This window comes from Dipodascopsis tothii, assembly GCF_038497935.1.
Source record: "Dipodascopsis tothii strain CBS 759.85 unplaced genomic scaffold V1510scaffold_17, whole genome shotgun sequence".
In the NCBI taxonomy this organism is placed as follows: domain Eukaryota; kingdom Fungi; phylum Ascomycota; class Lipomycetes; order Lipomycetales; family Lipomycetaceae; genus Neoaidaea; species Neoaidaea tothii.
Window position 1 is genome coordinate 243,070 of NW_027118001.1, and position 18,617 is coordinate 261,686.

An 18,617-nucleotide genomic window follows, 5' to 3' on the forward strand; every position below is an offset into this window, starting at 1 on the left:
TTTGTTCAGCCGCACAGCGTGCGGCGCGACAGCGCCCTACGGCCCGCCCTAAACCTTTTTGCCCAGAACCTGACTGGGTGGCCAAGTTGGTTAAGGCGTACGACTGTTAATCGTAAGATCGAGAGTTCGACCCTCTCCCTGGTCGTATTTTTGCACCGCGCGGCAGTGCGGTCTGCCCTGCAACGGGCGGCAGAGGCGATGGCTCGACAAGCCTGGGCGTGTGCTACTAGGCCGCCGGCGGCTTCATTTTTGGCAGTCCGCTCGCTCGGCAAGCGGCTTGTAGCTGCTCGGGGCACCGCTCTAGTATAAGCTGGCCTTGCTAGCTCAATCGGTAGAGCGTGAGACTCTTACGCAAGATATCTCAAGGTTGGGGGTTCGAGCCCCCCGTGAGGCTTACTTTTTGGTGCTGCGCGGTCTGATATTTTGTAATAAGTCTGATTTGATTGGTCTCCTTCAGGTAGACGGAGACCAAAAATACTCGTCTGAGGTCTGCATGTGAGCGCCAATCGCAGATTCAGGAATGTAGTTCTGGTTTCCATCACTCTGGATCCGTCATTGGCGCGACTTCTTGTCGGCGACGCGTCCGCAGCAGGATGCTTAACGCGGCGCACAACGCAAGCCACGGCGCGCTACGGCTAAAAAAACGACCAGGGAGAGGGTCGAACTCTCGATCTTACGATTAACAGTCGTACGCCTTAACCAACTTGGCCACCCAGTCGCGCTTCCCTGTCGACCCGAGCTTGCCGCCGAGAGGCGCGGCAATGACGCACGTGACTAAGGGGCCGGGTAGCATGAGCCGCATACCGTGCGGCGTCACCGCGCCAACACAAAATTTTAAGCCGACCGACGTCGTCTGCAAAAAAATTGCAACCTGCAACCACCGGCGCCAGACAAGGACGCCGTCTGCGCTCGCTTCTCGCTGTGCCGCCACCCGACGCCAGTGGATGCGGCAGCAGGTACGTCGCTGCGCGCACGAATTGGCTCAATCGATCGCTGACGGACAGCCGGAGAACGCCTTTCCGCGACCAAGCCTGGGTGCCTGTGCCGGTCCGTCCGCCGGCCTGAGCCCTCGCCGCCTCCCGGCCGGACCCTCGCCGTCGGCCCTGGGCCGGTTGTGCATGCGCCCGGCCAAGCGCGATGCTCCGCCCCGGCCCCCCTTGCCCGCTACCGCGCGGGCCGCTGCCCTCGCGGTTTGACGGGTTCTACTCGCGGTTCTTCGCCGTGTGCCGCGCCCGGCTGGCCGCGGGCTACCACGACGGGCCGCGGCGGCCTGCTCGGACACACCGCCCGCTCGCGCCCGGCCGGCCGCCGGCGATGCCTGCGCCGGCGGTTGAGACGCGGGCGCTGGGCGCGGCCGAGCAGGAGATGCTGACGGCACCGCTGTGCGCACGCGCGCACACGCTGATGCCGGTGCGCGGCGGAGGACCGGACGATACGGAGCGGTACGTGCAGATGCGCGCGTCTGACGATGGCGCACGCGCGGCGCGGCTGGCGATCCCAGCCCTGGAGACGGCCGTGAGGTCGCTGGCACGACAACTGCTGGCCCTGCACGACATTGGACAGTTGCTGCGGCTGCGGCGTGCATACCGGGGCGCATCGCTGACCGCTGCCGAGGCCGCGCTGGCCGACCGGCTGGCCGCAAGCGGCCTGCCGCTTGACCGCGAGGCCCTGCAGCGACTGGCGCCGACCGACGTCGACGTGCTGCTGCGCGCCGTCGCCAGCGGCGACATGGCTGCCACGATTCTGGACGCCCGCATGCCGCCGCCCGCGCCGACGCGCGACCTGCCCGTGTTCCGCTACCGCGACGCCGCCCGACTAAACTCGGCTCTCGTGTCGTTCATGGACCGCTGGATCGCCACGACGGACCGCGACGCGGGCCCGACCGGCGCCAGCGAGCTCGTCGAGCTGTCGGCGATGCTCTCGCGCTCAGAACACCCGCCCGACATACGCACGTTCAACATTCTCATCCGCAAGCTGACCTTGCTGCGGCACAACTCGGCAGCGCGTCTGGTCTATCGGGCGCTGGTCGACTCGCAGCTGCCGATCACGCTCGACAGCGTGGTCTCGCTGCTTGCGTTCGCGACCGTGCTCGACGACCGTGCGTTCTTCCGCCGGCTGCTGCGCATGCTGTTCCCGAACGACCTGCATCCGGCGCCGGCACCTGCGCCCGGCTTCCGCGCGACGTCCTTCGACCGCACGGCGTACGTCTCCAGCCGCAACCCGGTCTACCCGGCGCCAGTGTACGGCGCGGTGATGCACGCGGCCGCGCGCTGGGACCTGCGAGACGTGTTCCACGCGGTCAAGGCCGAGTACGTGGCGAAGGGCGTCGTTCCGACGCTGCAGCTGATCACAATCGAGCTGCAGTACGCCGCCACTGTGCGCGACTTTGCCATGGCCGACCGTGCGTGGTCGCATCTGCTGCGACTGGAGCGGTTGACGGCACACGCGTCCGACTCGGCCGCCTGCGTGCGTGCGGACTTTCATGCATTCTATTGGATGCGGCGTGCGTGCGATCGCTGCCAACAGCTGGCCGCACGCGACCGTCTAGCGGCCCTGGCTGCGGCCCGCGGCATCGACATCAACGCGCCGTTTTCGGCCGCAAAGACCAAGGGACTGCGCCCGCAGTCGCGGTCGCGGTCGGCCGAGCAGGCGGCGACGTCTGCGCGCCGTTCGGCGTCTGCCCAGGCGTCTTTGCGAGCGTCGGCGGCGGCGCGGCCGTCGTCGCCGTCCCGGCCGTCGTCGCCGTCTCAGCCGTCGGGCCAGGCGTCCAGGCGCGCGTCGGCGTCTGCATCTGCATCTGCGGCATCCGCCGCATCGACAAAAGCCCCGGCTAAGGCCGCGTCTGGCTCGGAGGCTGCGCCTCGCCCCCCTTCGCCAACGCCCGCGCCTGCTGAGCGTACGCCGCTAGCAGCCGACAAGGACGCCGAGCTCGTTAAGCGCAGCCTCTAGTGCGCCAAGAAGCGGGGCGCGGGGGCATATAGCCGCAGGAGCGCTGGCATATAGCCGCAGCGACTACAGCATACAGCCGCACACGCTTATAGCCGCACGACCACGGCACAGCCGCACGGGCCTCCGACCGCGGACGAGGGCATATAGCCGCATGGCATATAGCCGCAGGACATATAGCCGCCGCACCGGCCCACCGTACATATCCACACCGCACACCGTCCGCGACGGCCAGTCTGTCTCATGACATGCACTCATGTCCTTTGCATATTCTGTACATACATTCTACAAGAGACGTCTGCGTGCAGACGCGGTCAACGAAGCAATTCCGCTACACTGCGGCCACGTTCAGGCCCAGCCCCACCGACTCGTAGAGCAGGCCGCAGCCCTCGACGCCAATCCAGCCAATGCCCGCATATACAATGAGCTTGGTCACGACCTCGACGTCGTACTGCACGCGCGGCGGCTTGATGTTGGCAAAAATGGCGTCCTCGTCCTCGTCGTCGTCCAGGCCGGGCTCGTTGAGGTCGAGCGACTTGCGGCGCTTGCGGTCGCGCTGCGCCATGGCCTCGTACATGTCCGCCGTCGACTGCGGCCCGACCGAGTCTGACCGGCCGCGGCGCGTGACGGTGTGGATGATGCCCGGGATCTCGCGTGCCTCGACCAGCGTCGTGTCCGGCACCGACGCCGGCACGTTGGTGTACTCGCTGGCGTTGACGAACGAGCCGCGCGGGATCGACAGCCCCAGCCGGTCAATGACCCGGTACAGCGGCGGCAAGTAGGTGTGCAGGGTGCGCTTGGTGATGGCGCGCCAGACAAAGATCCACACGATGCCGAGCACCACGCGTAGGACCGAGACCGGCACGCCCAGCGTCGACGCGTACGGGATCGTGCCCACCGCGGCGTTGGGCATGCTGTGCGGCGACGACGCGTAGTGCCACAGGCCGAGGTCGACGCCGAGCACCACGCCCGCGAACGCCACGCTGTCCTCAAAGCACGGGCACGGGTCGACCGGCTCCGAGTGCACGCGCACGAGCGCCAGCATGATCGGCACCATCACCAGCAGCACGCTGGCCCGGCCGGAAGCGATGTAGGCGTCCAGCGCCGGGCCAAAGGTCGCGCGCAGGTACCACAGCAGCCAGCCCAGGAACGAGCCCGCGATGACGTCGAGGAAGCCGTGCATGCCGCAGTACAGCCGGCCGAGCACGATCGAGACCACGTACTGCCAGCAGACCGCGCGCAGCGCCAGCAGCTTCCACGCCGGCCAGTCCCCAGCGCTCTCGAGAGCCGCGTAGTACACGACCAGCGCGGCCGACACCGCGTTCGTCGAGTGCGTGCTCGGAAAGCCGTACTCGAGCGCGGCCGAGCCCGACATGGTGATCCGGTGCAGCGGCGGCGACATTGGCCGCGGCAGGCTGTCGTCAGCGTGATCCGGCAGGCGCTTACCAGAGCATGTCCTTGAGGAAGCCGGTCACGTAGACGCCGTAGCCGAGCGTGTACACAAGCCTGCGTCAGCACGTCCCTGCGCGCACGTACCCCCGGCCGACGCTGACGTAGCCAAACCAGAACGGCACCGGCAGCATGATCACGAAGAACGTGTGTGTGCCGAGGTTCGCCGTCAGCGCAAAGTACTCGTCCAGAAACGCGCAGCGGGTGTGTTCCTGCGGTCAGCGGGCCCGGCCCGACACGTACCTGGATCCACGCCAGGTACGGCGTCTCCAGACGGACGAGCGGCAGCAGCCGTTGGCGGAGCCGGAACCGCCACGGCGACATGCTCGACTTGTAATGGTTCAGGCTCCGATTGCCGGCATCCCGCACGTTCTTCTTGAGCGACGGCTTGCGCGTGGTACCTGCGGTGGTCTCGGTACCCGCAGCAGGCTCGATCGACATGGCGGGCCGGAGAGGGACGGGCTCGGGCGGTCAGTGGGCTGTCGGAGATGAGGGCGGGAACGCGCGATCGCCGGCGGCAGGGCCGGCGACGGCCATCGCGTGCGCTGGCGGGCGACGGCGCGGCCGCGGAACGTACCTGTTATCTGATTGAGCTCTGGCTGTTGCGCAGACCTGGCAGGATCGATGACAGGCAGATGAGCGGACCGGGCAATTGCTCGAGAGCGGTGTCGTCAGGTAGAGGGAGCCAGGTAGAGAGTGAGAGTACGCCAGCCGCGACCGGCTAGTGGGAGAGCATACGCGCAGGTGCATGCAGGGAGCCACACCCCAAGAAGCGCATGTTGAGCTACATACGGACACACTAGGCTGGGAGGGGACTAAAGGTCTGCAGCCAGTCCAGAGCGAGCAGGGGCCTGCCGTAACCAGCTGGCTCGCCGCAGCCAAGCACCCCCCGGATGGGCAAACATGCCGTATAAAGCTAGTGTTGTCCGTACCTCGATAAGCACCACCGCTCCGCTGTTCTAGGCAGCAGGCTATGGTCGGACGCACGGTAACAAGTACGCCGATAACATACTGCTTTATAAATACGAAGGCCGCCGACTGATCTGGCACAGGAGCATCCAGATCAACAGTCACGAGACCGGGCGAGCCAGCCGACGACCAGCCGACACACGGCCACGACAGGCGACACACGGCAAGGTTTTTCATAAGCTTCCGAAATCGTAAGTTAGGGGCGCGCAGAAGCAGGGGCCGGTGACAGGGCCAGGGCGACGGGCGCGGGCAGTGCTGGCCACGGATGGCTGCGGACGGCCGCGGCCAGTCGGCCGAGACGCCCTCGAGCCAGCTGGTCGCGGGCGATCGATTGACTGGGTCGGGCTGGCGACGTCACGGGCACGCGTGCCAGGGACGGGCCCTTAGCCCCCGCCCGGGTCGGTGGCGAGCGGGCACGCCCGGGCTGTGGCCTGCACCGAGCGCTGTGATGGGCGGGCGCCGTGGGAGGGCGCTGTGGAAGGGCACGGTTCCGGGCACGGCCGAGCTGGCGCTGGGACGGCGCTGCCCAGTCGCGGCGGCGCATCGGCGCGTGCACGGGCGGGCCCTTGATCGCCGCCGCAATCCGCCGCGGGCGGATCGGCGGCGACGGCCAGCGCCCGGCGCTAGCCGGGTGCCAGCCACGGGCGCCGTTTCCCAGGCGAGCGCGGGCGCAGCGGGCAGACGCATGCGGCCCTGCGGGCACAGCCACGGAGGTGCATTAGCAGCATGTGGCTGTGCGCGTGGCGGAGGTGGCGCAGAGACGCGACGCGACCCGGTCCCCGACCCGACCTACGACGTGGCCCGACCCGCACCGCACCGCCCCGACCCGACTTCTTTGCTGACCGCCAGATGGTCAAGAGACCCCAGCAGATGGCCGAGAAAAACGGCGAGGGTGAGGCGTCCATCAAGATGGTCGTCATCGGCGACGGCATGTGCGGCAAGACGTCGCTGCTGATGACGTACCTGAACGGGTCGTTCCCCAAGATCTACGTGCCCACCGTGTTCGAGAACCACGTGAAGCCCGTCAAGTGGCGAGGCCAGAGCTACCAGCTGTGCATGTGGGACACCGCAGGCCAGGAGGACTTTGACCGGCTGCGGCCGCTGGCGTACGCAGACACCGACGTCGTCGTCATCTGCTTTGCCGTCAACTCGCCGCTCTCGCTCGAGAACGTGCTCGACAAGTGGTATCCCGAGGCCGACCACTTTGTGTCGGGCCCGAAGCTGCTGGTCGCGCTCAAGACGGACCTGCGCCAGGACGAGAAGAGCATCAACGAGCTGCGCGACCACGGCGAGGTCCCGGTCTCGACGACCAAGGGCCGCGCGGTGGCCGACAGCATTGGCGCGAGCTACCTCGAGTGCTCGGCCCAGAACATGCAGGGAGTGTATGAGATTTTTGACCGGGTCATTGAGCTGGCCACGACGCGCGGCACCGCCGACAGCTCGGCGGGCTGCTCGTGCACGATTCTGTAGAATACATTACTCTTCTGTTTCCTCTGGCTTGTTGAGCGTGTCGTAGAAGCTGCTCCACAGCGACGACACGCTCTCGAACTCCTTGCCGACCTGGCGGTTAGCGCGTGCCGAACGGCGCGGGCGCGGCGGCGCGCGGACGCAGACGAGCGTGGCGCTGTAGGCGAGCGTGACGCGGCTGCCGGTGCTGCAGGGGCGGCGTAGGCCGGTGGCGGACGCGGAGGGCATGCTGCCGGTGGCGAGACAGAGCCGGCGGCTATATGCAGCCAGCGGGTTACCGGCGGCAATATGTTACCGGGGCCGCAAGACGCTGGCGGCTATACGTTACCGGAGCCGCCGGACGCCGGCGGCTGTTGCATTGCGGCTATATGCTTCCTGCGGCTATATGGTCGCGCACTTGCCCGTCCGTCCGCCCCGCCGTGCCCGGCGGTTGCCCTCGCCAGATCGCTCGCCCGTGGCCGCCCAGACCGACGTCGGCAGCCTCGCCGGCGTCCGCAATCACGCGTTCTTCGCGTGTTTACCTACCGTAATCATCGTCTCCAGCGACCGGTTCAGCGTGTTCAGGTTGGTCAGAACCTGCTCGAGCGACTGCGGTCAGCACGGTCTTCCAGCTCCTTACCAGCGAGATTTCGCTGACGAGCGCGTCGCGCTGTCTCACAAAGTAGGTCCGGTCCGGGTCTTGGGCATCCATGGTGTTGCGCGTCGAAAATTCCCGCGCGCTTTTTCTCCCCACCATGGACTCGTACGGCGCCTCTTTCGGCGACAGCGACGCGCCGCAGCTCACGCCCAACGAGCACGCGCTCCTGGCCGAGTACCGGACCCTGGCCGACAACTTGGCCCAGGTAGGTGGTGCGCTGGGTGGCGCTGACCACAGCTGGCGACGGAAATTACGCGGCTGGCGGCCGTGCCCGCGGCCGAGATCACTACCAACCTGCGCACGCTCGAGCGCAAAACGGCCCTCGTCTCCACGCTCCTCAAGGCGTCCGTCTACAGCATCTTCCTCGAGCAGCAGGCCCACGAGGACGAGCGGCATCCGATCGACGACGACGGCGACGACGACGGCGACGACGTCGAGCCCAGCATGGCGTACACGGAATGATTGTATTTACACTATCTAAAGTAGGTCTCACGGACGTCGACCAGCTTCTTGCCGCGGGCCGCGGCCAGCTCCTCCGGCACGGTCTGCGCGCGCAGGGCCTCGAGCGCGCCCTTGGCGACGTTCATGGCGTTGCGCGAGCTGTGGATCTTGGCCGACAGGTCCTTGATGCCGGCGCACACGCACAGCTCGTAGATAATCGGACTCACGCGCAGGCCGAAACCGGCCGGTCGCGAGCGGAACTCCATCTGGATCGTCTTGAACTTGTGCGTGAAGTCGCCGAACACGGTCCGGTTCTCGAGCCGGGGCACGAGCTGGAGATTCTTGATGGCGGCCGCGCGGGCCTTGCGGATCGCCACGTCGGCGTTCTCGCGGTCCTTGCCCTCGCCGATGCCGACCATGCCGTTGCCGTCGCCGACGACCATGAGACTGTACTGGCTGGGGATCTTGCCGAGCTTGGTCTGGTTGACCACGCGCTTGAGGACGAGCACCTTCTCGGTGAGCGAGCCAAGGTACGCTGCCGAGAGGCCGGTCTGGGCGGCCAGTTCCTCGTCGCTGCCGGCGACGGCGGCCGCGCCGCCAGCACCGGGCGGCACGTACCGGCCGAGGGGCTGCCGCGGCTGGTCCATGTCCTCCCAGGCGTGCACGGCGTGGTCGAATGTCGGGTCGTGCTCGGCCAGGTCGTCCGCGTACGTCAGACCAAACTTGCCGGGCTTGCGGCCGGCCCACAGCTCGGGCGTGACCGCCTGCTCGGTCGCTGTGATGGCGGCCAGCAGACTGGGCGAGTAGTACTTGCTGAGCCGTTCGAGCCGCTCCTCGCGGCTGAGAAATCGCTCCTCCGGGAGCTCGAGGACGTCCTTGTGCAGCCGCGCGCTCTTCTCCTTGAGCTCTTCCGAGAGGGCGCTGCGCGCGCACGCGCTCTGGGCGAGCCCGCGGACGCTGCCGGCCCACCGGCCGGCCGCAGTCCGCGCGGCCCGTGCTGCTGTGCTGCCGACGTGAGCCATGGTGTGTGTCGTGCGCGGAGCAGAATTCGGCGAGAAAAATTGCACACACGAGCACGTGATGATCACGTGAAAGATGCCCCGCGCCGCACCACCGCACCGCGCACGGCGGCCCTCCGTTGCGCCGGGTCAATCGGCCGGCGACGGGTGCCCGCCGACGGGCTGCGCTGCTGAGGCGTCAGGGGACGGCCATTGGTTGTAGCCGACCGCGTCCGATGAGATCAGGAGTTCGCCTGCGTGATTCCGGCCGTCCCGGAGGAACCCGGGAAGGCCTGCGTGCGTCATCGAGCGCGCCTGGCTTGTGTAACCTCCTACGAATAGCCTGCAATGTGCGACGCGCGGCCACCGGAGTCATTTGGGCGAGAGCCCGACCAGTGGTTGTCCCTTGACACCTGCAGGCCTCTATTTTGCAGCCCTAGCCTCTGCAAACTAGCCTCTAAGCCTCTGGCCGCCGCGATGGCTCTAGTGGTGTCGCGCGACTCACGACTCAAACACGATCGACCGCGCGCCCTGGGGTGCTCCATGGTATCATCCGGCGACAGCTGTTGATCGACACGGCTACATGCTGAGCCGTCTTCCGTCACCGTCACTGCCACAAAGTGCCGAAGGTCGACAGTACAGCAGTGGCCACAGCGGGTTGCGCGTAGTGGCCGACCTCCCAGCGCGTAATTCTATTGTCTCGCATCTGATAGGGTGACCGCCGGCACATCGCGCGCCGGCCACCGGCCCCCCCGCGCGACCACAACAGGACAAGCCGCATCAGGCAGCAGCCAGCGGCCAGACAGAGCGGCGGCCGGCTCCAGCGACGCCACCGGGCGCCACAGCGGCGGCGAACAGCTCAGGGGTGTCACGTGACACTCACGTGCGCCGGGCGCAAATTTTTCCCCAGCCCTGCGCGCCCGGCACCATCCACGACCAGAGCGAATGCTGATACGGCTCAGAAGCGCCGGACAGAGACTGCTGAGGACCCCGCACAGTGCGCTGTGCCTGCCTGCGAGAGCGCCGTCCCAGATCAGGCTCCCCACGCGAGCACTGTGGACAGCAGCCATGTCAGTGACTGAGAACCAGACGGATCGGCCCGCGGATCAGATGGCCGACGCCGAGCGGCCGGCCCGCGCGGCCGAGACCAAGCGGCCGCGGTCACCGACGCCGGAAGCGGCTGCGGTCGTGCGGCCGCAGCGCAAGGCCAAGAAGTTCAAGCGGCGGATCGAACACGTCGACCACGAATCCACCGAGGGTGTGCTGCTTCACGACATCATCGACCTGATGGCGGCCGAGGGCGCGCCGGTGACGATCCCGTCGTCGGCGAACGGCACGCAGTTTGTGATCGAGCCCCGGGCAGAGCCATTCGAGGGCGTCCACGAGGTCGTGGCCGAGATCCGCATGCTCGGCTCAAACGGCGACGGCATCGGCGTTTACACGCCCGAGGGCGGCGCGCCTACGGCGATCGTGGTGCCGTTCACGCTGCCAGGCGACCGCGTGCGCGCGCGTGTGTACCGGCGGACGCCGTTCTACGCGGGCGCGGACTTTGTGGCGGTCGAGAGTCCGGCCGCGGGCCGCGACGACACGCTTGTGAGCTGCAAGTACTTTGCAAAGTGCTCGGGCTGCCAGCTACAGATGTCGCCGTACGCCGACCAGCTGGCGCACAAGCGCGAGGTCATCGAGCGCGCGTACCGGCACTTTTGCAAAGTGCCGGCCGGACGGGTGCCGGCGATCGGCGACACGGTCGGCTCGCCACTGGAGCACGGCTACCGGACAAAGCTGACGCCGCACTTTGACGCCCCACGCAACAAGGCGGCCGTGGCGGCCGCCGACGTCAACATTGGGTTCATGGAGCGCGGCCGGAACCGTGTGCTCGACATCGAGGAGTGCGCGCTGGGCACGCCCGTGCTCAACACAGAGCTTACCGCGCGCCGCGAGCACGTCCGCACCAACCTGCATACCTACAAGCGCGGCGCGACCGTGCTTCTGCGCGAGACAGGTGGCCCCGGCGAGCCCAAGACCGCCGAGACCGATCCCAAGGCAATCGTGACCGAGACCGTCGGCGAGTACACATTCCAGTACCCCGCCGGCGCGTTCTTCCAGTGCAACAACTCGGTGCTGCCGCTGGTCACGTCCTACGTGCGCGACAACCTGGCGCTGCCGGCAGGCGGCAAGGCCGTGCCGCCCAAGTACCTCGTCGACGCCTACTGCGGCTCCGGCCTGTTCTCGATCACCTGCAGCCCCGGCGTCGACAAGGTCGTCGGCGTCGAGATCGCCGCCGACAGCGTGCGCCACGCGGTCACCAACGCGCGCGCCAACAACATCACCAACGCCGAGTTCATCGTCGGCGACGCCAACGTGATCTTTGCCCAGATCGAGTTCCCGCCCGCCGAGACGTCCATCATCCTCGACCCGCCGCGCAAAGGCTGCGACCACAAGTTTCTCGACCAGCTGCTGGCGTTCTTGCCGCGCCGGATCGTCTATATCTCGTGCAATGTGCACACGCAGGCCCGCGACCTAGGCTACCTGCTCAACCACCCCGTCGGCACGCGCTACGCCATTGACTCCATCCGCGGCTTCGACTTCTTCCCGCAGACGCACCACGTCGAGAGCGTGGCCGTGCTGACGCTGGCCGACTAGCCGGCCGCGCCGACCGGCGACCGCGCCGACCGGGCCGCGTTGTGGCGTGCATTGCGTGGGCGCTGCGTTGCCGCGCATAGCCGCTGCAGCCGGGCACGGCGGTGCGGCCGCCCGCTGTTACAGCGCTAGTATGCATATAGTAATACACCACCTTGTTTGGGACACCCCTGCCCTCGTTGGGAGTGCGCCTGCTCCTTGCCGTTTAGCCCACTGCCATCCCGCGCCCAACACGGTAGACCTTCCCTACATGGCCGTGGCTTGTTCCTCGCTAGCGTGCTTCCCGGCGCAACCACGCTCGCTTGATACGTCCATCCAGGTTGTCCAGCTTGGATGTCGACGCAGTCGCCGTGATCATCGAGTGCACGCCATCCGCCAGGCCCGGGATCTGCCGACGACCCTCCCGACACGCTTGCGGCAGTGCGGGTGCTGGTGCGCTGAGCATCCGTGACGAACCGTCGTGATTGCTGCCTGACCGCAGCCACCGAACAGAACCAGCCCTTCCGGAGCCATGAGCGCGCCGCACGAGCGGCCGGCGATGCCGGCGGCGGCGGCCGCGCCTGAGACTGCGCCGGACGCGCACGCCGCGCCGACAGCCGCCGTCCCCGAGCCAGAGAAGGCCGTGCGCGTGCTGTCGCCGTCGCCTGAGTCCGATCCCGAGAACCTGACCGAGGCCGAGCGCGCGGCGCAGGCCGCCCGCGACGCCGACGACTCGGACGGCTGGCAGGAAATGCCCGTCTACGCGAGCCACGACATGTACGACGACGACGGCAACCTGGTCGCGCTCGAGCAGATCGAGTCTGAGGACGAAGAAGAGGAGAACAAGCGCCGCGGCGGCGCCACCAAAGGCTACACGCGCGTGACGGTCGACGAGATGGACGCCGAGCGCGCCGCGGCCGTCACCGAAGAGACCAACTTTCTGTTCCACGAGGACGACCCCACGGACGAAACCGCCCGGAACCCGATGCACCAGATGCAGTCGACCAAGGACATGCTGACCGAGAGCCAGCGCATTGCATACGTCGGGCTGTGCAAGCTGTGCATGGTCGACATGGCCACGGACCTGGCGCTCAAGCAGGGCTCGATCCGCGCCTCCAAGAAGGTTGCGCTGGCGCACGCGGCCATGTCCATGTGGAGCCAAAAGATCATGATTCGGCTCTACAGCCACATGGACATCTCTCCTGAGGAGCAGCGCATGATCGAGCAGCTGTCGACGCACGGCGTCGAGACGCGCGATCTGACGCCGATGCTGATGCAGAACGCGCGCGTGGCGAACCCGCTGGCGGACGAGACGGCGGACGAGACCTCGCCGGAGACGTCCGAGGCGCCGGAGACAGCCGAGCCGACGGCCGACAAGGCTGCCGCTGAGCACGACGAGGGCTCGCAGGACGCGCAGGACGCGCAGGACGCGCAGCCGGCCACCAAGGCCGCCGAGGCCGGCCACGCCGCTTCGGACAAGGCCGCCGAGGCCGATTCCGCCTCCCGCGCAAGCTCGGACGAGCCCCTCCCGGAGTACTCGCTCGAGTCCAACCCCTTCCAGGACACCATGAAGCCCGGCGAGCTCGCCCACAAAGAGACACTCGACATCGACATTCGCTGGACGGTCCTGTGCGACCTGTTCCTGGTCCTCCTGGCCGACTCGGTCTACGACGCCCGCTCGCGGACGCTGCTCGAGCTCGTCGGCAAGGCCCTCCAGGTTGGCTGGGTTGACATTGCCAAGTTTGAGCGCCGCGTGACCGACACGCTCGACATCGAGGACTCGTGGGACGAGACCTGGAACGAGCAGGAGATCGTCGACCAGCGGCGCAAGCGTGCGCTCAAGAAAAAGTACATGTACATGGGTCTAGCCACGCTCGGCGGCGGCCTTGTCATCGGCCTCTCTGCTGGCCTGCTGGCGCCAGTCATCGGCGCCGGCCTTGCCGCCGGCTTCACGACGATTGGTATCGCGGGCACATCCGGCTTCCTCGCCGGCGCCGGCGGCGCCGCCGTCGTCACCACCACCGGCGTTGCTGTCGGCGCCCGCATCGGCAGCAAGGGCATGGCCCGGCGCATGGGCGCCGTCAAGACGTTCGAGTTCCGTCCTCTGCACAACAACAACAGGGTCAACCTGATCGTGTCGATCTCCGGCTGGCTGTCCGGTAAGGAGGACGACGTGCGTCTGCCGTTTTCCACCGTCGACCCTGTCATGGGCGACTTTTACTCTCTCCATTGGGAGCCCGACATGCTGCGATCGATGGGCCAGACGATCAACATCTTGGCGACAGAGGTGCTCACGCAATCTATCCAGCAGGTCCTCGGCAGCACGATTTTGGTGGCCCTGATGGCGTCGCTGCAGTGGCCGGTGGTCCTCACCAAGCTGTCGTACCTGCTTGACAACCCGTGGTCGGTTTCGCTCGACCGCGCGTGGGCGTCCGGCCTGATTCTGGCCGACACGCTCATCAACCGCAATCTGGGCGTCCGCCCGGTCACGCTCGTCGGCTTCTCGCTCGGCGCCCGTGTCGTGTACTCGTGCCTGGTCGAGCTCGCCCGCATGAAGGCCTTTGGCCTTGTCCAGAACGTCTATCTGTTCGGCTCGCCGGTCGTGGTCAAGCGCGACCAGATGCTGCTGGCGTCGACCATGGTGTCGGGCCGGTTCGTCAACGGCTACTCGCGCAAGGACTGGATTCTGGGCTACCTCTTCCGGGCGACGTCCGGCGGCCTTGGCCGCATTGCGGGCCTGGCTCCGATCGAGCACATCCACGGCATCGAGAACTTTGACTGCACGTCGATAGTCGAGGGACACATGAGCTACAGAGAGGCCATGCCGAAGCTCCTGCGCGAGTGCGGCTGGGAGGTGACCAGTGACGAGTTCACCGAGATCGAAGACCCGGACCCGGACCAGCTGCGTGGGCGGCAGCGCGAGCTGCTGACCGAGTTCGAGCTGGCCAAGCGCAAGATGGAGAAGCGACCACGCAAGAAGGGCGTGTTTTCGTGGATCAAGCCTAAGCCGAAGAAGAAGGAATGGTGGGAGATGTACGAGGACGACCGCGAGGACCGCGCGCCGGAGAGCAATGGTTATTCGGACGAGCCGTCGACGACGTCGAGCTTTTACGCGGACGTGGCCGGGCCGTCTACGGTGGCTGGTGCGCCGGGCGGGGCTGGTGCGGCGGCTGGTGGCGGGGCTGGTGCGGCGGCTGGTGTCGCGGCTGGTGCGGCGGCTGGCGCTGTGGCGGGTGCTGCGGCTGGTGCCGCCGCAGACGCTGCGGCTGTGCCCGCCGACCCGACCGACCCGGCCATCCTGTTCGACGTCGAGGCCATTCGCCGCGAGATCACGCAGGCCAAAAAGTCGCCGACCGCGTCCGGGTTCGCCGAGGCGCCGCCGCCGGTGATCGCGCCGCCGCCGATCGAGACGCTCGACACGTCGTTCGCGTCCGAGGCTGGCGAGCCCGTGCTCGTCGACCACTCGCCGCAGTCAATCGCGCGCTCGCTGTCGACGGTGTCACTCGAGCCGTCGTCTGCGTCGTCGCTCGCGCACTCGTCCTTTGGCTCCGCGCCCGAGTCGCCGTTCGCCGCGCCTACGCAATTTCCTGCCCTTCCCGAGACCGACGAGCCACCGTCGCCGCCGGCCGCCCGCCGGCCGACGTACGCGGACTTTGACAACGTCTGGGACGACTCCAAGGACGTCCACATGACGTTCGAGTGATCTGTACATACGGCGAATTCGCCCAGCATTTTGTGCACAATGGCATCTACAGTCTTTGGCTGAATCGTTTATTACTATCGACCGTGGTCTGCTGTCAGTAGAGCTCATCCCGAGCCCGATCGATCTTCTCAGGTTTCCCGTTTTCTGATCAGGCACCGCGGCCAGAATCTGGTCCGCGGCATCACCCGGCACTTCCTATATACATGTAAAATCGGTAATTTCATCATGATAGATCGATCTGGGCTGCGCCGGTGCTTACCGTGTGCTCCGGGCGGGCCTTGCCGGCGCCGGCCGACGCGGTCCGCCCGCGACGAGAAGGACGCTCAAATTTTTCGCTTTATAGTTGCTGGGTCAAGCAGCGCGCCCGGGTAACGGTCAGCGCCGCGCGTTGCCCGGCCAACCGTCACGTGCGTGCCGTCCCGGCCGGGTAAGTTGGGACGGATCAGGGACAAAAATTTTTCGGATCAGATCAAGCCCAGCAGCAGACGTCCAGCACACCGCACGAGCAGACGCGAGCGCACACACAAGATGATCACTGGAACAGCGTGGGTTCCGCATGGGTTTGCGGCCGAGTTCCCGGTCAAGTACGAGCTCGACGAGAGCGAGCTCGAGCGGATCTCGGAGCTTTCGCGCCTGAACCTCAACGACGCCAATGAGGACCTCGAGGAAGCCATGGCCGGCTCGGATGACGAGCACGCCGGCGCCGAGTCAGACGCCGAGTCTGCTGGCGACGACGCTGCCGCCACGGCCGGCACTGGCGCGGGCAACCGCGCTGGCCCTGATCTGTAAGTCTGTCGCCGGCAGCGCTGACCTCAGCTCGGCTCTGAAGAACACCGAGGACGCCGACGACGACCTGCGCGAGTACAACCTCGACAGCTACGACGAGCCGACGGGCGAACGTAAGTGTGTGGCCTGGTGCGTGCGCTGACAGCCCAGAGGCCGGCGTGTTCTCCAACATCAACTCGCTGGCGTACTACAAGTCCAACGACGAGGACCCGTACATTGTCCTGCCCGAGGGCGAGCGTGACGATCTCGAGGAAGAAGAGCGTGAGGAGCTCCAGATTCTGCACTCGGACAGCATTCTGCTCGTGACCAAGACCGAGGAGAACATGTCGACCATGGAGGTCTACGTCTACGAGGAGGCCGAGTCGAACCTCTACGTCCACCACGACCTGATGCTGCCCGCGTTCCCGCTCTGCGTCGAGTGGCTCAACTATCGCGTCGGCCCGACGCGCGCCAAAGAAGGCGACACCGGCAACTTCGCGGCCATTGGTACGTTCGACCCGGATATCGAGATCTGGAACCTCGACGTCGTGGACGGCATGTACCCCGACGCTATTCTCGGCAACACGCGTGGCGAGAGCGCGCTCGAGGCTGAGCCGGTCGAGACCGACAAGAAGAAGAAGAAGAAGAAGAAGAGCAAGAAGCCGGCGGAGCCGGTGGCCAACGACAAATACCACGTCGGCCCCGTGCTTGCGCTGGCCGGCAACCGTCTGCACAAGAACCTGCTGGCGTCGGGCTCGGCCGACAAGACCATCAAGCTCTGGGATTTGTCGACGCTGTCGTGTGCGCGCAGCTACACGTTCCACACCGACAAGGTGTCGGCGCTGAACTGGCATCCGACCGAGGGCCCGGTTCTTCTGTCGGGCGCGTACGACCGCACGATCGTCGCCTCGGACATGCGCGCACCCGACACGGCCGTCCGCCGCTGGGGCGTCGAGGCCGACATCAACGGCGTCCGGTGGGACGTACACGACCCCAACTTCTTCTACGTCGCGACCGAGTCCGGCCGGGTGCACTACTTTGACGCGCGCACCGCGCCGGCCTCGCTGGCCGACTCGAAGCCTGTGTGGACGCTGCAGGCGCACGACGACGAGGTCTCGTCGTTCGACATCAACCCGACCGTGCCCGGCTTCCTCGCCACCGGCTCGCCGGACCGCGAGGTCAAGCTGTGGAAGGTCACCAAGGGCCGGCCGTCGCTCGTGGCCAGCCGCAACCTCGACGTCGGCAAAGTCTACTCGGTCGCATGGGCGCCCGACCGCGACACGGGCCTGACGCTCGCCGTCGGTGGCTCCAAGAGCGTCGTCCAGGTCTGGGACACCAAGACCAACGCCAATGTGCGTCGCGCGCTCGAGGCTGACCTCGCCGGCCTCAAGGACGTGATCTCGGCGTCGACGACCGACAAGGTCGTCGGCGTCGCCCGCGACGACTCCGAGGACGAGTTCGAAGACGCCGACGACGACGAAGACATGGACGACTAGTGTCCGCCCAAAAGTTCTCTTGTGCGGCGTTCGCCGCTTGTAAATGCATGTCCGCGCGCCGCGCGCGGCCGTTGAGCTCGGGGCAAGCGCTCCTCTGATTGTGTATAGTATATTACAACGAACTATTCGACGCACCGGACGGGGCCCGGGCCTCGCATGCTGGTTTCTGATGCTGGGCCGCTTACTTGCGGTCAAAGTACTGCCAGACCGTCTCCGGCGGCTGCTCCTCAAGCGGCTCCCACGGCTTCCACTCCAGCATCTTGCGGGTGAGCGACAGCTCCTCGCCAGCCTGGATCAGGATCTCCTCGATAAGGCCAGCGCCAATCTGCTTCTCGATGACCTCGTTGACGCCGCCCTTCTCGACGATGGCCATGCGGTGCCGGGTCAGGTTCTCGACCGACTGGCGGTAGACGCTGTCGGCGGGGAACTTGCCGAGCTCGACCAGCGTCTGGCTGTAGACACTCATGAGCGCGGGCAGCGGCGCCGGGTGCGTGAAGATGCCGGTGAGACCGGTCGGGGCTGGTTCGTCAGCCATGCTCAATTGGTGGGCGCGGGGACGCCCGATCGCGCGGCTTACCTCCGGAGCTCACACGGTACGCCTTGGTCAGCAGAGACAGAGTGGATCGCATGTTGTTGTCGTCGTCGGCGCTCGATTACGGCGAGTTCGGGAGATGAAAGCTGGGCCTTGACTGGTGGACGGGAAAATTCTGCAGATTCGTCGTCGTGGTTCCTAACGGAAAAAAGGGGCGCTGTGGTTGGCCAGAATTTGCGGAGCGGCCACCGGGCGCTGGTGCAGTTATGCGCATAACCGGCGCGCGCCGGGGCACGGCGCGCGCCGCAGGGAGTGCGGCTGGTCACGTGCGCACGCGCGGCGGGTGCTACCGGCCCGCGTCGCGCGACCCGCCGCGACCCGCCGGCCGAGTCGCCAGCAGCGATGGCGTCATCGGCACCCGGCCGCGTGTCTGGCGAGCTCGCGAGCTTAGACGCAATTGACTGTATCACCGAACAGCACCGATCGCCGGCGGCGTTCCCGACGCCGGCGCGCTGCGGGTGATCTGCCACCAGGGGAGACGCAAGCACGGCTTATCAGTGTGCAGACCAAGCGAGTAGTTTGTCAGCAGATGAGC

The 18,617-nt window shown here is 66.8% G+C and overlaps 10 protein-coding genes and 3 non-coding genes across 13 annotated transcripts; 8 read left to right on the forward strand and 5 right to left on the reverse strand.

Moving 5' to 3' along the window:
* The first annotated feature begins 71 nt into the window (after positions 1-71).
* V1510DRAFT_t149 lies at positions 72-145 on the forward strand. The gene has a single exon. It is a non-coding gene; the product is annotated as a tRNA-Asn (tRNA).
* Positions 146-313: 168 nt separating this feature from the next.
* Positions 314-394, forward strand: V1510DRAFT_t150. Its single transcript has one exon. It is a non-coding gene; the product is annotated as a tRNA-Lys (tRNA).
* Positions 395-644: 250 nt separating this feature from the next.
* Positions 645-718, reverse strand: V1510DRAFT_t151. The gene has a single exon. It is a non-coding gene; the product is annotated as a tRNA-Asn (tRNA).
* A 617-nt stretch (positions 719-1,335) lies between these two features.
* Positions 1,336-3,272, forward strand: V1510DRAFT_417942 (uncharacterized protein). Its single transcript, XM_066934051.1, has one exon. The coding sequence runs from the start codon at positions 1,366-1,368 to the stop codon at positions 2,947-2,949; it is 1,584 nt and encodes a 527-aa protein (XP_066788675.1). The 5' UTR covers positions 1,336-1,365; the 3' UTR covers positions 2,950-3,272.
* Positions 3,114-5,255, reverse strand: V1510DRAFT_135433 (phosphatidic acid phosphatase type 2/haloperoxidase). Its single transcript, XM_066930332.1, has 5 exons — positions 4,973-5,255; positions 4,639-4,857; positions 4,483-4,607; positions 4,393-4,452; positions 3,114-4,361 (listed from the first exon to the last, which is right to left on the reverse strand). Exons 2-5 carry the CDS (start codon positions 4,834-4,836, stop codon positions 3,278-3,280), a joined length of 1,467 nt encoding a protein of 488 aa, XP_066788676.1. The 5' UTR covers positions 4,837-4,857; positions 4,973-5,255; the 3' UTR covers positions 3,114-3,277.
* Positions 5,256-5,800: 545 nt separating this feature from the next.
* V1510DRAFT_417947 (signal transducer) lies at positions 5,801-6,860 on the forward strand. The gene has a single exon (XM_066934052.1). The coding sequence runs from the start codon at positions 6,091-6,093 to the stop codon at positions 6,832-6,834; it is 744 nt and encodes a 247-aa protein (XP_066788677.1). The 5' UTR covers positions 5,801-6,090; the 3' UTR covers positions 6,835-6,860.
* On the reverse strand, positions 6,345-7,611 carry V1510DRAFT_417950 (DASH complex subunit Dad1-domain-containing protein). The gene is made up of 3 exons (XM_066934053.1): positions 7,451-7,611; positions 7,357-7,419; positions 6,345-6,924 (listed from the first exon to the last, which is right to left on the reverse strand). Exons 1-3 carry the CDS (start codon positions 7,565-7,567, stop codon positions 6,841-6,843), a joined length of 264 nt encoding a protein of 87 aa, XP_066788678.1. The 5' UTR covers positions 7,568-7,611; the 3' UTR covers positions 6,345-6,840.
* On the forward strand, positions 7,596-7,864 carry V1510DRAFT_349770 (DASH complex subunit Dad3; the record flags this gene model as incomplete). Its single annotated transcript, XM_066930851.1, has 2 exons — positions 7,596-7,673; positions 7,706-7,864. Coding segments are annotated over 2 exons (237 nt in total), but the record flags the coding sequence as incomplete, so codon positions are not given.
* A 54-nt stretch (positions 7,865-7,918) lies between these two features.
* Positions 7,919-8,931, reverse strand: V1510DRAFT_445427 (mitochondrial 37S ribosomal protein uS5m; the record flags this gene model as incomplete). Its single annotated transcript, XM_066935704.1, has 2 exons — positions 7,919-8,749; positions 8,879-8,931. The coding sequence occupies 2 exons, from the start codon at positions 8,929-8,931 to the stop codon at positions 7,942-7,944; spliced, it is 861 nt and encodes a 286-aa protein (XP_066788680.1). The 3' UTR covers positions 7,919-7,941.
* A 1,112-nt stretch (positions 8,932-10,043) lies between these two features.
* Positions 10,044-11,712, forward strand: V1510DRAFT_417955 (S-adenosyl-L-methionine-dependent methyltransferase). Its single transcript, XM_066934054.1, has one exon. It carries the CDS (start codon positions 10,195-10,197, stop codon positions 11,548-11,550), a length of 1,356 nt encoding a protein of 451 aa, XP_066788681.1. The 5' UTR covers positions 10,044-10,194; the 3' UTR covers positions 11,551-11,712.
* Positions 11,713-11,832: 120 nt separating this feature from the next.
* On the forward strand, positions 11,833-15,535 carry V1510DRAFT_430605 (DUF726-domain-containing protein). The gene is made up of 2 exons (XM_066935379.1): positions 11,833-14,669; positions 14,784-15,535. Exons 1-2 carry the CDS (start codon positions 12,059-12,061, stop codon positions 15,227-15,229), a joined length of 3,057 nt encoding a protein of 1,018 aa, XP_066788682.1. The 5' UTR covers positions 11,833-12,058; the 3' UTR covers positions 15,230-15,535.
* A 222-nt stretch (positions 15,536-15,757) lies between these two features.
* V1510DRAFT_403500 (transducin family protein) lies at positions 15,758-17,490 on the forward strand (the record flags this gene model as incomplete). Its single annotated transcript, XM_066932173.1, has 3 exons — positions 15,758-16,014; positions 16,046-16,128; positions 16,166-17,490. The coding sequence occupies 3 exons, from the start codon at positions 15,758-15,760 to the stop codon at positions 17,488-17,490; spliced, it is 1,665 nt and encodes a 554-aa protein (XP_066788683.1).
* On the reverse strand, positions 17,375-18,260 carry V1510DRAFT_417965 (ETC complex I subunit conserved region-domain-containing protein). Its single transcript, XM_066934055.1, has 2 exons — positions 18,068-18,260; positions 17,375-18,009 (listed from the first exon to the last, which is right to left on the reverse strand). Exons 1-2 carry the CDS (start codon positions 18,117-18,119, stop codon positions 17,672-17,674), a joined length of 390 nt encoding a protein of 129 aa, XP_066788684.1. The 5' UTR covers positions 18,120-18,260; the 3' UTR covers positions 17,375-17,671.
* Between the last annotated feature and the right edge of the window lie 357 nt (positions 18,261-18,617).